Source organism: Chaetura pelagica, unplaced genomic scaffold (genome assembly GCF_000747805.2).
Source record: "Chaetura pelagica isolate M959 unplaced genomic scaffold, ChaPel_1.0 scaffold695, whole genome shotgun sequence".
NCBI lineage: Eukaryota > Metazoa > Chordata > Aves > Apodiformes > Apodidae > Chaetura > Chaetura pelagica.
The window spans coordinates 224,107-244,575 of record NW_009953191.1 but is presented as its reverse complement, the minus strand read 5'-3'; the positions used below and the strand labels follow the sequence as shown (position 1 = coordinate 244,575).

General features: G+C 36.3%; 1 protein-coding gene across 1 annotated transcript in view; it reads right to left on the bottom strand.

Annotated features, from left to right (window-relative positions):
- CLSTN2 (calsyntenin 2) overlaps positions 1 to 20,469 on the bottom strand; it is a gene marked incomplete at its 5' end in the record, with an annotated part of 182,609 nt that overhangs the window by 39,673 nt on the left and 122,467 nt on the right. Inside the window, 3 exons of the mRNA XM_009997355.1 lie at positions 8,885 to 9,006; positions 9,598 to 9,846; positions 13,375 to 13,560. Coding sequence (XP_009995657.1) covers positions 8,885 to 9,006; positions 9,598 to 9,846; positions 13,375 to 13,560 — 557 coding nt within the window. The remainder of the gene's footprint in view (positions 1 to 8,884; positions 9,007 to 9,597; positions 9,847 to 13,374; positions 13,561 to 20,469) is intronic.

The following is a 20,469-nucleotide window of genomic DNA, read 5'->3' as shown; positions in this document are numbered from 1 at the left end:
TAATCCTCTCACATTACAACTCTACAAGAAAAGATTCTGAAGCTCCTGAAAAGGCTTATATATCAAGTGCTTTCTGATGATGACTAAACGCATCTGAAGAGTGTGAAGACAAGGTGCACTTATTGTGAGAAATCACATTTACACTGTATCTGTCACCCCAAAACCACAGCAGAAAGCACAACTAATTTATTACCAGAGGAAAGGCAACTCCCTGCATCAGCCAACTGTCCAAGTGCCTCTATGAGAGCCCCGAGCAGCACGTGTTCCCCTCACGTGTGCACCAGGCGAACACCCGTCCGCCCCATGCAGCAGCTGGGAATTTGTGTGCAGCTCCTGTTGCTGATAAGTTAGGAGGACAGCAGCACTGACTGTACAAATTAATTATGTACTTTGATTTTGGAGTATGGCAGTTTGAAAAAAATTACAGATAAGCATTTCTTCTGGCTACTAAAAAAAGACTTGTTTGAATTCTGATTTTCTGGTTACGGGTATGAGATCAAGACACCACTAATGCCTGAGGTCATGCAGGTTTCATACACTTGCTCTAGACATAAGCTTCACTCCCAACACATACATCAATACATACATCAATAGACTGCATGGATAAGTTAATGTAGTAAAGCTTTAATTTAGTTCTCTGAGCTGATAATTAATACAACCAGCTGTACTGAAATTTGGAAATCATAGCATCAAAAAATATATTTTCAAAATTTCAATTACCTATTTAAAAATATAACTGTGAAAAATACATTCTGTGCCTTCAGCTCAGACACAAACTCTCAGCAACTGACCTCTGCAGCACTCATCTGTCCTATTAAGCTAGCATTTCAGTTAAAAATAAATAATTATTGTAAGATGCCCTTAAATTATAAGCACCTATATAACTATAAGAAATAAGCTACCAAGTTTACATCACTTCAAAGGATAAAGGTTTTTTTTGTGGATTATTCCAGTAAAACTTAATCCATGTATATGTCCAGAAATGATTAATTGGCTTGAAAGTTTGCAGAAGGCTTCCAAATGCTACTAAGATGGCTAGATACCCAATTGTCAAGATCCTGAGGAACGTGGCACCTACTTAGAAGTTTTTCACTATTGCTGACAAAAAAGTTCAAGCATGTAAGAAACCAGAGGATTACTTGAGCCTTTATGAAAAACTGTGTGGTAAACAATTAAACAGGTTGTACTCTCTTCCTGGAAACTTCCAAGGCAAGCAATTAAAGGCTTTGCAGAAAACCTTCTTTTCCAAGACTCTACCAGCCTAAATGTGTTTCTGTTAGTCCAGGTCAGTTGTGTAACACAGAACTGAAAGGTGGGTGAAAACAGCATGGTTGTGATTTAATTAGCTGGTGATTAATGTGGGAGCAGTTTGATTTTTGGCTGATTCTTGATGCCTGAATTTGTAAACAAAACTGTTTAACATGCATGAAAACTGCACCTGAAACTTCAAATTACAATGGCTTTTATATGTAAGCATGTGGATAGTTTAAAGAAAATCGCTGTAACTGCTGAAATACTTAGCGATAAATCCATGGGCAAATTATATGACAGCTCAGGGCTGTGTAGTTCTGAAAAACACAATTAGTCCATTTGAACTTCCTTGACAGTCAAGGAAGGGAAGAACAGTACTGCAAGGAATCCAAGTACAACATCCAGAAAGGTCTCTCATGGCAGTTATCTGAAGGAAACAGGACAATTCTTGTTACCTCTGCATACAAAGTAGTACAGTCTTCTACTGCCTACACATGAGTTAGATGAATAAAATAATTTTCTGTTTGAATTGTAATACACTTAACTGTGATCCCAATTCTTCTATTTGCTTTATGTAAGCACTGGGCAGTAAGCTACTGCAAGAATCTTCATTAAATAAGCCACATTCAGTTAAATATTCAGAACACAGAAAATGAAGGCTGAATTTGAAATGAGGATGGCTCAGGAGTGCATCCAAATCCAGTGATGTCAGCAGAGATGCCTCAGTGAGAGCCTGAGGCCACTTACACACAGAAGAAAAAATGTCGTGCAGGCTGTGTATCCAATTACAACAATAACAGTAAATTGCTCTGAACAAACCTGAGTCCTCAGGTTAATTGGAATACACAAATTGAAAGAAAAGGCTGATTTCTAATAAAACAATCATTGTAAGATTGGAGAATAATTTAGCAAGACCCTGAACTCAGACTAACTGCTTGAAAAAACAAAGTAAAATTCTTCAGTGCCTTGAACACCTTTAACTGTCCATTTGGAAGAACACTAGTGCAGGGCTTGGATAATCTGTGCAATAGCAGCCTGCAGTTTTTTGTCTGGTTTTGAGCAGATGTGAATAAATTTGGAATAGGAACTTAACTGTCTGCTGTGATGATACTTTAAAATCTGGAGGGTATTGCTGTTATATGACAGTGGAACTTTGTGCAACAGATGTATCATAGTGATGTTTCCTTTCAGAAATTTACTAGCTGATGTTGGATTTTTATTACTTCAACATGCAAATACTAAAAAAGTAATATTAATAAAAATATTACAGCTATTAATAATAATATTAAAGTATGCCAGTAATTTTCCTGGAATTATGATTCAATAAAGTTGCACATTTTAACATTAAATTTGTGCAGAGAAACTTAGTTTCCTGGAAAAAAAATCTGCTAGTGGAAAATTCACACAAGGATCCTGCTTTTGCCTGCCTAGGGAGTAGGGTTCATTTCCTGCTTACAAGGAATATGCACATCTAAAGTAAAAACTGCTGTTAAGACCTGAAATTATTCATAAGGATTTCCATTTTCTAGCCAACACTAATAATGCTACTAAACTATAAACAGATTCACAATTATTTGTAATATAATTGGGGCCGAGATGATGGTGAATGTTAAATTTTGAAGTAATCCTGGCTCTGTCATGCTCTAGCAAAGCTGATGGATCCAAGCACAACTCCAAGTCTTTATTTCTAACTGCTGGTATTGAATTAAAAACTGCACCATTACCCTGACCTTATTTAAAAGCTGCTGACATTCCCTGTACTCTTACAGAGCATATATTTGATAAGAAAGCAAAGGTTTAGATACTCAGCCAGTGCAGTAGCAGCTGCATTGAGAAGAACAGGGCAGATTTGCACTGGTGGAGGCACTAACCCCAGAGGAATGCTTGCCCCAAGGTGGCTTTCACACGAAGTCACCAACCTGGCCATGCAACCAGCTGTGTGTCCTGTGCCCTAATGGACTTCAACTATCAATGATGAGCTCCACAAAACTTCTATGTGCCATGTCTACCATTCCCACAGCACAATTTAAAAAATCTTGGAATTAGGACTTTTTTTCCTTGTCTTACTGGGTGCAAGGAAACAACTGCATTAGAAAAGAAGGTATTTGGCTTTCAATAAGAACCTTTCTGTAGCACATATGTTCACTGTCGCGTTGTGGCAACACTGCACTGAAGCAAAAGAGTTTGCAATCTAATTTGCACACAAGCTGTGAGCTGCTTTTGGAGCCTTGAAACTTGTAATGTGTAATACTTATTTTCACAATAGGTTTCAAAAATATGGATGGCTTAATTACAGCTTTAAATAGTGAAATTGCTTAATCATACTGACAGAGGAAGCACCTGCAAGCCCCGATTTTGTACTGTAGCTGCAGCATATCTTTGTGTTGTCATGCTGTAACTGCCATGCATCTTAATAAATTGGATCTATAGTTGGTTCATGATGAAATAATTTTGTTATAATTCACCATTCATATTGCTAAATTGCATTAAGCAAGCATGTCAGTTCAGTAGTACTTGATGACTACAGTTAGGCAGCACCTTGTGTTTATTTTTTAACTGTGTAACTAGAAAGATCCTCAGTTATGCTTTTTTTTTTTTCCCCCCAATACATGCTTAAATATATGGATTTGCATGCTTTGCTATTGCCAAGAGACTATCCAGAGGTGGAAAGTAAATCACTGCAAAAACACAAGGCAGACATCCAGACACCATGGCTCTAAGGCTGGAAGTAACAGCTCATGTGTATAGATAAATGAATTTATATTTATTGATAACACACACTATCTCCTAACCTCAGTCCTACCTTGTGAAATTCTACAAACACCACCTGAATGCTTCAAAGCCAACCTGCTTTTCTTGGAAGATAAACAACACAGAGACCCAAGGAAACTGGCCAAGTACCAGATCTTGCTCTTCAACCATACTTTCAAACAGTTTGTGAGTGCAGGGAAAATGTAAAATATAAATATTATAAATAGCCACTGAATAAGAAAACAAATGTGACTCTTCACTATCACATACATAGCTTGATTGGGAATTTATGTTGCAGGCTTTATAATTTTAGAATTCCCAGAGTACTGAAGCAACAAGTTAACAGACACTTTAATCTATTTTTTTTAGGCATATTAGTAACTCCATATTGAGGTATTTTCTACATAAGAAATGGCCCTTCCCACAGTATGCTTTAAGAGCGTAATACTTTTCATTATTTCATGGTGCTACAGCCAGTTTTTAATTCTTTCTCCTTATTTTCTGAACTTCTTTCCTGTTATGTTATTGGGGTTTCTTTTCTCTTCTTAGATTTGATCTAAAAATTATTGTCTTAAGATCTAAAGAACTTGCCAGCTGCAGTAGTTCTAACTTCCCTAGGTAACAAGCATTGCTATATATGTGAATAAGTCAAGATTTTGTTATTAGCAGTAATATTGCAGTTGCATTAACATTTATCTATATATTAAACAAGCTTATTTCAATTACAACCTGAAATAATATTTTTTGGCATTTATCAGCATTGCTGACTTGTCCTGGTACCAGCAAAAGTTGTTTTGAAGCAAGATGCTGAATAAAATTTTGTCAAATTCACATTTAAAGATGGAAATCTTAAAATAAACTGTGTCAGAATAGAAGAGGCTATAATGTAAGAAAATTTGGGTGCTGTGGATGTTGCAAAGACTTAAGTCCTGGAAATATTTCACCTCTGTTGAAAGCTTAGCCTGATGGTTTCTCACATACTGGCTCTGTAGAAAAACATCTTACTTCATACTGTAGTTTTTTACTGAAGATGTATGCATAGTGCAGTGCAGCTCTGCCCACCAGTTTGCACCAAGTTATTAGGAGCATAAAAAAACTCTTTTGAGCTTCAAGTAAAAATAAACAACTCCCTCCTATAAAGACACCTAACTTCCAATAGTGCATCTATAGAAACTATGGGACTGACAAGCTTGAGATCTTTTACCTCTAGGTGACAGTGCACAACAGTGATTAGAAGCTTGAACCATCCTATCTCCTCCATGTACTTTTAAGCCCCTAGGACTGAGAATGCGATAAACTTTCCAGAAAAATTCACTCATTTTCATTGTCTCTGAACATCTCAAGAAGGCCACTTAGAGCTTTCATGATGAAAACAACTGTCCTCTCAAAACTAGATGCACACAAGTCACATATTTCTAAATATCCAAAATAAAAGAACAACTATCACTCATACATGCTGTAAATTAATGAAAATAGCAAATTTAACTAAGAAAAGGGCCAGAGACCAAATCCCTTTCACTTTTCCCCTCTTATCATCTAACATCCATTTATTCAAAAGTCAGTTCCTGCTGTACCATGTCCTTGCACAAGACTCCTTTCTACAGGTAGAAGAGCCCATCATGTGTGGTCAGTGCCACACTTCAATGCAAATGGAGACCTTGCCTTGATCCTTCAGTATCTACGTGCACAGACAGAGTTAGAATGAATTGTGTCCAGATTTATCTAAACTTCTTTCTCTATATCCTATTATGAAAGTAACTATTTGGGGGTATTCCACAATGAAAAGCATTGCAGGCCTATTTTGATTTAAGGCACTTTACCTCATCTTAGAAAAGAAACTATTACTTTCTGCATATTTATCTATTTTTTGCTGACTTAGAATGACTCTATATCATGCAGTGCATTCCCTGTTTCTTAAGGCAATCAATAAAAATTTTGCCTGTGGGCTAGATTACCATTTTCAGGTTGATAACATGAGTATAAAACAGAAAATAATTTGCCAATGTAAATAAAAAAATAATTACATGAACGAAATGTTATTCCCTGGCTAAGATCTGTTCTCCCACTCAAAAAAGTTTTCCTGTTCAGCTGATTTAAGGGAAGGAAAATGCATCTTGGCTTGACTATCCTCAATATGAATATAAGAAATGTAAAATCCATGACGAACAGAGTGAGAAATACACTTTGCATTGGCCTATTTAACGCTATGTTTTCCAATGTCACCAAAGGCTTGAATGCCTTGTTTCATTATTCAAACTATTGTGCTGATTTGGTTCTGCGTGGGCTATAGAAGACAACAGTTAAAATGAGCAGAAACTGAGTAAGGGAATTCTCCCTATACTAACTGGAACTGAAGGACACACAAGAACTGTCACTTGTTACAGCAGAAATTCAAGGATCAAAAGAGGTTTTTCCTGTGGATGACAATCAGAGGAAGGGGCACTAGTTCAAATCTTTACAACAGCTCTGCTAACAGAGCTCCCTGAAGTGCTTTGGGAAGTAGCTTTGCATTGAAAGAAAAAATACTGAAATGAGTTAATTTATATCTTTTTAACATCTCCAGGGTGAAATTCTTCCCTTGTTAAAATCAATGAACATGTCCCCAGTGGTTTCAACAGAACTCCATTTCTAACATACATAATCTCACCAACTAATCTCTTTTGCATTCCTGGTATACTTGTGTCAAGGTATTTGTCAAGGCTGGACATAACACTAGTGGCTGAAGGGAAACATGATCAGGGATGTAAGTTAGGTTCACCAACTCGAAGAGTACTTCTGTGCTGTATGGAGCTCACAAAGCTCAGGCCACTACCTGAACTATCCCATATGCAGTGATTTCCTATGTGCAAGAGGAGACTGCACATAAGTGGCAGACAATGAAATAAAAAGTTCAGAGCCAAACAGCAAAAATGAAAATAGTTCTTGTGTCAGGCACTACTTTGGACTGTGTTTAGTATATGCTTCTGCTGAGACAGCTTCAAGAAAATAACTTCTCTCCATAAATGTAATTCAGAAGACAATGAGTCTCAAAATACATCCAAGGACTTGTTCAGTGATCTCCAGTGGAAATCTTTGGGTTCCTATAGGATTTATATCAGAAACAATGAGTACTTATCACCAGGTGTTTGGGATTCTATTTTTAATGTCAGCTGAAGATGTGAGAAGTTGTCTGCTGGTGCAACTCCTCTAGGTTTATTAATTTCAGACAAAATCTTTAGACTTGCCCAAGGTATTCTTTATACTTTGTTAGCAAAAAAGAGCCCTTGTCCTTAATTAGTTAGATACACACACACCTAATATATCACTTTGAAATAAGACACCCTCAAATTCATACACATTTCCCAAATCAACAGACCACCAGAAGCAGATTTCTGAGATAAGAAGCAATTTCTGCAAGGAAATAATACTGTCAAAATAGAACCACAGAGTATATGTTGCCCATCAACAACATGGATGCAAAGCAAATTCCTGTGCAAGGTTAATCACACACAAAAATTTGCTTGGTATGAAAACACAATAGTTCAGGACACACTGTTGTTGTTGTTTGTGATATAAGAAATAAAATAATAATAATCAGAAAGATGTTAGAATTCCTACACTTTCCAGTTTATGCAATTTTTACTGTCTATTTTAATAAAAAGTTAAAAAAAAAAAATTATGCGAAGAAAGTAGAGTAAGAATAAAGTATTTGTAGATGGCAATACAGATGAAGTTCTTTCACACAAACAAATACATCCCCATCAACAGAAAACTATCATTGACAGTACATTTTTCAGTATTTTGTCATGGCTTAGTCACAAGAGTTACACACAAATTGCATTTATTGAGAGGACATTAATCCTTTCTTATATTAAGGATATAGAAAAGAAGTTGACTGCATTCAATTTTCAAAGACAACATATTTTGCATAAAATTTGTATTATAATTAATGTAGATGTTTAGTATAAAGTTTAGAAATAAAGAATTCATCTTCAGTGCTCAGAACAGCATTATCTGAGGTGACATCAGTTACTCATGACTTGTAATAATCAGTATGATTTAATGGAAATCTACCCCTTTCTAGACACTAAGATTTCATATCAAGAGCAGCACAAACTGATTCCAAACTGCTTATTGGAAATGAAAAGCAAGTGCTAAGGTTTCTAACCACATTCACCTTATTATAATGAAAAATATAATCTTTTTATATGCATTTTGAAGGTGAATTAGGAAATAAGCCATTCCTATATCTACATCTTCAATATCATAGTTTGGACTCAAAGACATGAACAAACTTGCTTTGAGAACATACAACTTTGTTGAAGTCTGTCTTCTTTCATCCAAATGATCCTTATCCTGCTTAGAATTATTAAATCTATGAAAGGCAGTTCTTATCTCATTAATAATAATTTCCTTTTGATATACTCTTCAAAATAAGGAGAAACTACACACAGCACAGCAGATGAAAGTAAAAGCCTACAGATTAGATTTACAATCTATTACCAATGCTTTTCTGTGTGTCAGCATTCTCTTCATTGAAAAGGTTTTCATCACTTCCATTGTGCGGATAAAGTATAGATTTTTTTAAATGATAAATGGAAAACTTTTAGGGAACTATATGCAATGTCATGTCTCTATCCATTGCCAGAGGATATAAAACTCTACTTACCATTTAAAATTACTCCATTAAAAAACCTACTGTATAAAATGACTCAACCAAATTAACTCATCTATCTCTTTTTATGTGAATCCCAATTAGAGTCAAAACATTTGCAAGTTACAACACAACTGCAATAGACATCCCATTTCCCAAAGCAGTTATGCTGGGATTTGGGTTGTTCTCTATGATTCCTAACAGAGAAGAAGAGAAGAATGGGTTACAGATAAGAGAATCCCACAGTACCTGGTCCAGTTTCCAGTGGAACTCCGCGGGACGGAAGGTGTCAGCCTGATCAAAGTCCTTGCGCAGCAGGAACACCAGGCGGCAATTGTGCACGTACAGGGCATAGTGGTGCCGGTTCATCTCTGAAAGGATGGACCACTAGATCAGTGACCTGACCTATCAGCAATTCAGGTGAACATGTTTGAAAGCAATATGCATCTAAAAGAAAAAAAAAACAACCAACCGAAAAAAACCCCCAAGAACCCAAAGAACTGACTGTTCTCAGTATCACAGATTGTTCTGGTTCTCAGGGAAGGCACATCTGGTCAGTGTCTTCCTGAATTACACTGTACTAGGCTTGTTTACAGAAGCATTCTGTCCAAATAAACAAAATCCAAATCAGTATTTAATCTAACTAGCTTCAATTAGGAATTAAGACTGTTTTTCTTAATATAAATAATATAAAAATTAAACTTAATTATTTTATCAACCAATTCCTATAAAATCTACAGATGTGTTCACAGACATTATCCAAAAAGAGAACCAGTGCTTGAAACTTAGGTAGAGATTGGCCCCCTCAATAAGCTATCAAGTTGGCACTGCTTAGAGTGGCATCATCCCAGATCAATAACTTTTTTTTCCCCCTGCAGACCAAATTAGCTGAGAAGATATGGTCACACTCGATCAACTTTGTTATGCCCCTTGCCAAGCATTTTTTCAATACACAGACTCACCTGTCTTGTCAGAGTTACAGAGAATAGTCTCTTTCTCAGCTCTTAAACCTGGACTAGGTCCATGTTTCATCCACAGAGTGATAGTGAATTGATCAGTTAAATTCTTGGGGACGATTCCATCTGGGATTTTGGCTCCTTGCTTTCCATCAAATTTAAAAATCATGTCATTGTTGTCCATGAGAAGCCCAGCTGTCCAGTTTGTTGTTGCACTGGGAGATGGTAGCAGGTCAATGGCACCTGAGGAAGCTCCTACAAATTATACAGAATAAATAACATGATGAGAGACTGAAAGAAGAAATGAAGAAAAAGATGTGAAGATTTATTTAATATAGGACAGGGTTCTGAATCACACACTTTAAATTCCTTTTACTACCCTAATGATCATACTAGCATCGTTGTCAAGTCACATACACATTATATGAGACTGACCACAGTAAGCCAGCAAGTATTCTCCAGATTGTGTTGCACAGAAAATGTTGGAAAATATTTTCAAGTTATGTTTCTTGAAACTGCTCTTTATGTTCTAAAATTCATTAGTGACATATCTTCAGTTATTTCTGGAATTGCTAAGACTAAACCCAAATTCTCTACATCTAGCTGGGAAGCTTTACAGCTTCTCTCCCTGACAGCATGGAGCTATGTGGTATGTGGGGATGACATGTTGCAAAATACAGAACAGTGGGGATGAAGGTAGGACAAGTCACCTAATGTCCAGTAGATGGTCATGGATAGTCTCAGTAATGTTGGCATGAATGTCAATACATACAAGGTATTCACCTTAAAAGAGACAATATCTTTTTAATGCTAGCTCAGGCAGATACTCAATGGTTGTAACTCTGTGCTCTTGTCTAATGATAGATATAAGACTTTTCAGTGGCACTAAGCATTCAGATTATCTCCACACCCAAAAGTAAATAATTAATAAAGTGGTCCCCAGCTACAAGGTATTTGCTTGTTAAAATTAATGAGGAAAAAAACACAAAACACCAGACATGAAAAACTCTGCGGTACCAAGACCTGATCAAATAGCACAATTCCTTACAGCTCTGTTTTCTTACAATTAACAATTGTCACTTAAAAAAGATTCACTGAGGTACCTAGAGCCTTTAATTAACTGGTTAAAAATCGTTAAGCACAAATGATGCTTCCCAGAGTAAAAAGCACAACAAAATCTTTGTATTCCTGTTTATGCTTTGTTTAGTAATAATATGGTGAACAAACTGCAACTGCACAAAAAATCTCAAGGTAAGATATCCCACCCTCTTTCACCATCCCAGGAGAGAATAAAGATCCCAACTCTCTGCAGAAGTGTAGAATTTTAAACCAAGAATGTATGTGATTGTATCCTATTTATTTTTTTTTGGTAAAGTATTATAGTAATGACATGAAAACACTAATATCATTCAATAACTGAACTTCTTAGACAATTGTTCAGAATTTATTACTGTAAAATGAGGTTATTTTCAAGTGACAGTAACATCAAACCTAACATCTTCATATTTAGAATTTGAGCATGAAAATAAAGTGTATTTATTTATAAATTCTAATTCTGGATAATACACCACACTGTGTTGATTAATACATGTAGGTGTTACCAATAAGAATGAATAAAACTCAGTTTATCCAGATGGCACCATTTGGGATAATGTTTTTGGGTATTGTTTTGGTTTTTGTTTTGTTTTCAATAGGATTACTTTCACTGGACACAAGTAAAACAAGTTTTCCATCTGACATGTATAAGAATTAGCAATCCCATTATTTTCAATTTTTTCTACATTTAGAAGGAAAGAAGACAGCACCATAGCCATCCTTCCACCACATCTTATGCTCCTTAACTGCTTCTCTTTTTTTAGTGACATTATTCTGGATATGTTTTTGCAGTTCAAATTGCCTTTTATACATTCTTTACTTTTTATTATTGTCGGATGAGGAGGTGAAAAAATGCTTACTAAAATGCTTTGAGGCAGAACACTAATAACTCCTTGACTTTAAAATGACTTGGGCATAATTTAAACTGCCCACATTGACCATCAGAATGAACACAGTCTGGGTTACTGAAAGGCAGACTTAAACCATCAGTCATATAAAAAATGAACTTTAATGCACTGTTTTTAGCATCTGAATTCTCAAGATTTCCAACAGATAAATGAAGAAATAAGCATAGGATTTATAAACTGGGTTCTCATAGAGAGACAGTCTTGCATATTATATGGCACAGATGAGTATTTGTCTGATTGCTCTGTTCTGCACTCTCTGCAATGGCACAGTGCTTTACTGGTAGAAAAAAAAAATCAGGGTTTTCTTCCTTTTCAAGTAATTTATTCATCTAGCCATTAGATACAATAAGGTAATTCAGGGAGAAAACAGATTTCCATAAATAATTTAACCTGCTGTTGTAAGAATTCTCTCTACATTAAGGATGATAATAAATACTAAATACTGAGGTGTAAGTCAGTCCAAATTGCAGTTCTAACATAAAGTTCATGGTCATTTACAACCTTTTTATCAAAGCCCTATTACAAGTTTCTACCCTATCTGTTCTTCTCTATGAAGATATGGAAACCTTGGACAGAAAAATATATTCTTTCAGTAGTGAGAATTTCCCCCCCATTTACACATACTTTTACTTTTTATCTATTTTCTCAAGTGCTTTATATTCTGTTCCTTCAGAAAAACTGCAAGTTCAGCAGTCTCATGAGACAGTACATCTGTCCACCTGCTCAAAGGCTGCAACCTACTACAATGGCATTGACACACCTGCTGAAATGGTTTAAATCATTTTGCTTTTCACCAACTTGGTGAAAAGCACATGGTGTCTGCACATGGTGCAGACAACTAATTAAGATTGGACAAGTCTTGGGAAGCACCCATTTTATTCAGGAGAAAAAGAGAAAGACCTGAAATCCTTTTTTCTACTGCTGAAGTGTCAGCAGGTAAGGGAGTTAAGCCACATTCTGCAAACTGCACCCCTTCGACTTTGCACAACCTTCCTTAATAAGGAATTTTACAGCAGAAGGTGCCTACTTTCATTCCTACACTCAATAATATTAGCTGATGTAATTGCTATTAGTGTTTTATGTCAATGTAATAATTTGGTGCTTTAGATCTTGTTCACACCCTGCTCTGAACAATTGTGCCTTTTGCAGTTCAGGCATTTTGTAACAGGCATAAAGCAATGTCCTTTTTGCTGCTAATACAGGTTATTAGAGGAGGCAACAGTACTTGACTTCAGCTATAGGACACCTCTTTTCTGAAATTTTTGTTTCTTAAATATTTTTACTCAACTTATTGCCTCAAATGTTCCTTTACTTTTTTTTTTTTATTTGTTTTACTCTGGCACAGAATTTAGTAGCAGAACATAAAGCTGAGTCAGGAAGACTGAAACTAAAATGTAGATAAAGTTCTCATCAAATGCTATGGTCTTCTTATGATGGCAAATCTATACCTGAAATCTCACTACACTGTCACACCAGTATTAGTAGCAGAGGGAAGAAAGAATGAGAAAGTGGAATGAGGAAAGAGAGAAAAAAGAGAAGGGAAGAGGGGCAAGAGAGAAAAAAGATTAAAATGGACTAGGGACCAGGTATGAAACAGTGACAATGAATGGAAAAGAAGAACGGAGCACCAGTCAAATGTCCCCACTCCCTAAATTTTCACTGCTAGAATCCAAAGTGAACCAGCTGAGCTAAATCCACATATTGCATGTTTACAAATCACAAGGAACTGGTGCTTTACTTGGAAAAAAATCGCTATATGAACTGAAAGCCATATACATACCACATAATTTCTGCAGAGACTTTTCTGAGTACGTTTCACGATCACAGCCCTTTCCAATGTAATTGGTCTGTAATTCAATGGTTGTATGTATAGAGGAAACTGGTCCATCACATGTTTCTAGATGAATGCTGGGAAACAAAGGTATGCTTCCAAAGCCAGGCTTGTACTCAATCCGTTTGTTCCAGTCTGGTGAGAAAAAACACAACAAAAAATCCAAGAGTGATTAAAAGAGGGAAGGGAGTTACATCATTTTACATGACACATTGTTCTCAAAGGTAATTGTCTAAGATGAATAGAAAAGATTTTGAACTTGGCATCACTAAGTTACTGTCTTAAAAAACTCTGGGTTTTGCTCCTCTTTGTAAAAGACTGTCAGGATCAATTAAGTAATAGTACTGCTGCTAGAGTCACACAAGCAGTGGGTGCATACATTTCCTGACAGGAAGTGCTAATTGCTGTTGGTCTGGGTCTCCAAAGTCCATGTCTCAGTGACAGACTACAAGCTAGCTCTACTGGGATGAGGCTGGCTGCTGCTCTGAATTTGGGCAGATTTCATAGTTTTGTGATACAGAACAAGTATCTCCAAAGATCTGGTTATATACATCAGTCTCACTGGACTGTGACCAAAAGCTAATATAAGACATCTGCAGTGCCACTTCTTGTCTTCCAATGTCTTTTAATACTGTGAAGTATTAATGAAGAAAAGTTGCAGTTTAAAGGACTACTCATTCAGCCAGCTCTGACTAATCTGCTTTTGCTTACACAGATGTCTCACAGCTCATAATATTTAAACAATCACCTGCCTTAGGTAGCCACTTAGACATGCCATAAGTACCACTGAAGCATTTAGTTTTTAAATCCAACTAATTATGGCGTTTGCAACCTGCTTCAGAAAAAACCCAAACAAGTAGCATTAATTAAAACAATGGAATGGTTTGGAAAGGACCTTCAAAGATGCCTCAGTCCAACCCCCTGCATGGGCAGAGACATCTCCCACTACAGCACGTTGCTCAAAGCCCCATCCAAACTGATCTGAAATCTTCCAGCGGTAAGGCATCCACAGCGTCTGTGGGCAACCTGTTCCAGTATTTCACCATCCTTACAGTAAATAATTGCTTCTTTATATCTAATAGAAATCTACCTTCCTTCAGTTTAAAACTGCCACCCCTTGTCCAGTCACTACAGGCTTCAGTAAATAGTTTCTCTCTGTCTTTCCTTAAAGCCCTCTTAAAGGACTGGAAGTTCCTCTAAGGTCTCCCTAGAGCCTTCTCTTCTCCAGGCTGAACAGTCCAACTCTCTCAGCCTGTCTTCACAAGAGAGGTGCTCCAGCCCTTTGGCCATCTTCATGGCCCTCCTCTGGACATGCAGGTTCATATGTTTCTCATATATTTTAGCCAACTTCAGCCAAATTAACATGCAACAAAAATAAGAAAGCCACAATAATACAGAGATGCAAGCAGTTGATTATTTTGAAGTCACAGAACTATTCAGCTCTGCTACCTAATGTGTACGTCTGTTCATCTGTAAAATTTGTCAAAAGTACTCTTCCATCTGCAGCTGAGGTTTGTCTGACTTTTTTTAGTCCTAGATAAAAAAGGATGCCATAAATTCTAGGTCCTGGCAGTATATGAGTTTTAATCCACATGGTAAACATGTAGCACTTTGTTCTCAAGAGGAAGCTCAGATTTAACGGAAATTCTGAAACTATGTTTAGTATCTATTTTACTAAAATCCTATATAAGTGACTGAAAGACACTTATGATTACTTTATAGCCTGTACACACATCAGCTGAGTTGCTATTTTAGTAGTAATTCTCAGGTAATAACATTAATTGCATGTTAATTTAGATTTGATCTGCAGTATTGCAGAATTTCTTCGTAATTGTCAGCTGAAACAGTTCCCTTAAAATTTCAAGTATCATCATCAAAGTACATCATTACAATAAGAGATTTCTGTTCCCTATCTATTCCAGAAACTTGAGGATAACATTTTTCCAATTAAACAGGAGGAGAAAATTCTTTCAGATACTTCAGGTAAAAAAATAAATTGCTGTTTTGTATACAAGATATTAAAATATGAATTATTGATCTTTATAGTCTCATAATTTCCAGTTAAAACATTCTATTTCTCTACCCAGAAAAATAGGGAGAGTCTCATACATATTTTGAACATTTCTGTCTATCTCTACAGCTTTCAGTTTTCAGCCACGTGTTCATTTCTCAACTCTATTAAATTAACTGGGACTCATGCAAAATAGTAATTAGTGTATGTTAGATATCACTGAATTATGAACTGTAACCTATCTGCAACTGCACACACACCTCCAATTATACAAAAGACGTCCTACAGAAAACATGCTATATAAAATGTCTTTGCTCCCAAGAAAGAATAATGGTAGACCTCTGTTTCTGCCACGTAAATGTCCGTTGGATTAGAAGAGATTTTTGTTTCACAGTCACCTTTCACCTTGTCAGAAATGGTAATTTGTACCCAGAGACCATAAACCTGAATGTTCTAAATCACCTACATTTATCTTAGCTCTAACTTGTATCAACTAGACTTGAATTAGTGTCTTTGTATCTTGGTCCCCCCCTTGCAGAGTTATAGGCCAATCCTCATCCTAAACCCCACTAGCTCTTCCTTTCACTGATTTAGTGTAGATTTATGAAATCCACCAAGAAGTCCATCTCCCTGGTACTCTAAGGCAGGCATGAGGCAATACTGGAGCATGATACGATGCTGTGATAGCAGGACAGTCCTTAGAGGTAGCAACAGTTCTGATACAAATCAACTGGCTTATCAATATAATAACCTGCCCCCAGGGCATTGCAGCATCCCAGAGACGTTGCAGGTGAGGTCAGAACCCTCTGTATCTCACCACCAGTACAGTTAGTGATGTTGGAAAGTGCACGGAGCTTGAAGGAGCAGCAAGAAGTGGTGGCAGAGCAAAGAGCTTATTGTGAGAAAACAACACCTTTCATTTCATTTTGAATGTGACGAAGATCATTATTTTTCTTTCTCCCAGAATAACAACTGGCATAGGACACATTCAAAAGATCATCACCTTCTCCTCAGGAGTGTGGTGGTACTTGTTCAATTCCCCTAGAACTGACTCAGAGGCAGAATCTTATGTAACCTGAGGCTAGAAAAGCCTCTGAGTTTCAGATACTTAAAAACTGTACCATAAAATGTGACTCATGTCTAGGGTTATGCGAACAGTCAAAAGCTGCCTAGTCCCATCTGAATTGGTAAATTGCACTAGATTAGCTAAACTCAGTCAACCTGGTTCCTCCTTTGACACAAACTGTCAGGTGACAACACTGTATTACAGTACAAATTTAGAAAGGTATGAAGTGCCTGCCAGTAGGGAAGAAAAACTAATCCCATGGGAAAAGCTGGACTAAATCTAGCCCAGTTTAGTCCTGCAGAAAACAGCATTTGTTTGGACTTTTTCATTAAACAGGTTTTTGCTTGCCACTTGTGGTATAATGCTCTTCTGGACAACATAAAACAGCCCCTGGCTGGATTATACCTACAACGTAACAACTTAAGAGTGTAAACATCACAATGTTGGGTTTGTGGTTCAGATTTCATAAATTATAAAACAACTATGTAAACCTGGATTTCAGTCTCTGAGATACTCAAACTATTCCCAGATGGAAGTGGATCAAACTTACGTGACAGTTTGAGCCTTTAAAAGTAAATCCCAATGTATTCAATAAATTTCCCTTTTATCAGAAAGAGAATGTAAAGACACTCCTTGATCTCTACACTTCACAGTTTCATACATTACTCTCTCTCCTGAGATTCATGTATTATATTTTAATTAATTTCTAATACTTGATGACACCAAGAATGATTTAATATGATTTTTCCTTGAAGGAGTATGGCAGTCACATGTACAGAGGAGGTATGACCTGATTCCTATCTTCTACATGTGTGTGGCCATGAATTTTGATTTCACCTCCTGACATTGTAAATGATGGCAAGGTAATTAAAGACAATTGCAGCATAACTCCTACTATGCCAGTGGAATGCCCAACTTCTCTCATTTTAGACTGAAGATGTGCACCCTGGCAGTAAGATAAAATTTATGTAGTGCTATTAGTGAGTCTCTGCAGCATCTCTAAATAATAGCTGGAATATAAGGTTCCCAGAGCAATGTAATTGGTAAATCTCCCTTTTCCTCTACAGCATCCTCACATCTGTCCTATCTCTGTAGGCTGGATACTTGGATAAAAGTTATTCTGCTCTTTTTTTTTTTCTTTAAACTTACACACTTCACACCTTTGTTGAAGCCTTTTTTATTAAACATTTTCTTCTCTATGAATTTGAAAATCTAAACCAATATAAAATAGATAAAATTATCAGTATAAGCAAAGCATTTCAAACAAGATCAGAAATGGCTCTATAGTTTTGTCCCAAGTATTTTCACCATTTATGAAACTCCCTTCATCTTAAAAGCAGCAGCCAGGCAGCTCTGGTTGGTGTACATTTGGAAGAGCATTGCACTGTCTTCACAAAACTACAATTTTCTTTCAACATCATTAATTTACTGAAAAGTGTACAAGCTTCCAGAATATCTCATGCTGCAGCCACCACAAAAAACACCTGCTATACAGTTAAGCATTCTCCAGATGTGAAAGGTCAATCAATGGCCATAAGACATTGCCAAAATATTCATACTTTGGTACTTGAATTTCTACTTTGAACTAAAGAAAGAAATTTGTTTTAATTTTTTTTTTTTTCCAAAACAAGCACAGAATAACAATGCCTGCGTATTTTCTCTTAGGCAACACCCTTTCTATAGTTATGGACCTATAAATTGTGCCAATCAAAAAAAAAAAACCCAACCCACTAAATATGCCAAAGGATTTTAATTTCAGATTTAGAAAAAAACCACAACATCAAAGCCCCAAGAAAAACGAAGGGATCACCTTATCTGTTTCACTCATTTCCCCATTTCCTGATTAACCTTCCTCAAAACTTCTGGAAAAGGAAACTTTTTACTTGCAAAAAATGAAATCTCAACCTTGACCTTTCAGAAAATTCTGAATGGTGTTTCTTGACATAGATGAGAGGTGAACAAAAGTGAGTTAACATTATTATTTTAACTTTAAAGTATATAAATAATGTTAAAATGGAGCATCTGCTATGCTTTGTCATCTCAGAAGGAAAGTTGGAAAAAGAGCTGGTAGTGCATGTGTGCCTGACCCCTTCTTAAATACCTTTGTTTCTGTGAAGATCTGAACTACTTTGAATAACCAGGTCTGTTCAGGTTGTCTAAGCAGTTTCCCATTTGTGAAATTGATCATTTTACAAAACAGTGGATTTGGTGGGATGTCCCCTATTAACTGGCCACAAATCAACTAGTAAGCATCAGCAAAATGCTCCTTCCAGAATCCATCAATGTCACTGTGTGCTACCCAGAATATACAACATATATACTCACATATATATGAATACATGTATAAAAATACATACACATACATACGCATGTATACATAAAATATTAATGGTGAAATTCCAGAGGGGTATATGGAATTAAGAGTCCAGTTAAATAGGTCTAAAATGAATTATTTTTTCCATCAATTAATATGGGTAAGATGGACTCTAGTATTTAAATTCTAACATATATACAGAACTGCCTGAAGAGAGAGCGATAATGGGTTACTCTGAAAATGTAAAGTTCATGGAACACAGGGAAGTAACTAGTAAAGATCCCTGTGAATCTGCCTTAGGACTGTTATTTGATATTTCAAGTAATGGCCTTGGCACAAAACCAGGACTGCGTTAATTACTCCTGCTAGCAAGAAAACCGGAAGGCAATTTTACATTGGAAGTCAATACAGAAAGTGGATATCCCAGGCTGAGAGTAAAATGACCTTGGGAACTGCTGCTATACAGATGTTGCTTTGTAGCAATGATACAAAGTACCAGTTCATGCTCAGGAACTTTAACAAACTGGTGAATCATCACTGAAAAAGGACACATGGAAAACGACCTGATTCTGTTAAGTCAGTAACAGCATGTCCATGAGCCACCAGTGTGATACAGTCAGGCAAAAGAAAAGTAGTCTTCAAAATATAAAGCACTGAGTTTCCAGTAAAAGGCTGTGGTAAAAGAGAAACATGTGGAAACGCCCTATCTGGAGTTTCAGGAAATAGGTATTTATCTGTAATACATACACAGAACTTGCTAAGGAAAGGAAAGGGTATCTTAAAATTCAGACTGAACAGATATGGCTGCTTTCTTTAAGTATGTCTGGTAGTCAAATGAAAAAATAATGCTAACACAAGTACATAAACAAGTATGAACTTGGACTCACAGAATTGTTTAGGTTGGAAAAGACCTTTAAGACAAAAAAAATCTAACTGTTAAGTAAACTATGTCCCTTAGCACCACATCTAAATGGCTTTTGAAAGCCTCCAGGGATGGTGACTCCACCAGTTCCCTGGGCAGTCTCTTACCTCACAACAATGGGTATTTAAAGAGTAGGTATTCTACTAAAATGGTGCCATTCACATTAACAGCTGAATGTAAGCATTTTGCTATGATCACTTTGTTCTAAGGATGTATGGCAAATGCATGCACAGCAGCTCCAGGACTAGACTGGTATAGCAACTCTCTGCAGTGCAATGATGTAGTTAAAAAAAAAAAAAAAAAGAAAAAGAAAAAAAGAGAAAAAAAAAGTAAATAACTTATAGTTAAGACAACACAAGCAATGCATTTTTACACTGAAAGTTATGTAAACAGTATGAATAGAAATTGATTTATATTTATTGCAGGAAATATTTAGGCCTTTAAAATTGTTCCTAAAGACTAGGAATATTATTCTCATAAGCAAGGTTTCTGCACTTTACCACCCTCCTCCAAATAAACAAATGCTTTAGTAATCATATTGCTCGTTGTTAAAAGCACTGACAGCTCAAAGGGCAATACAGTTTTGGTTTTCCTCCGTAATTGGATTTTACTAGAAAGCCCACACGAATGTCATTCTAAAATCACTCAACATCTACTGCAAATAGCATCTGAGAAGTATGTTGACTCAGAAGTGATCTAAGATCATGTTTCTACTAAAAGAGAAGATTCTG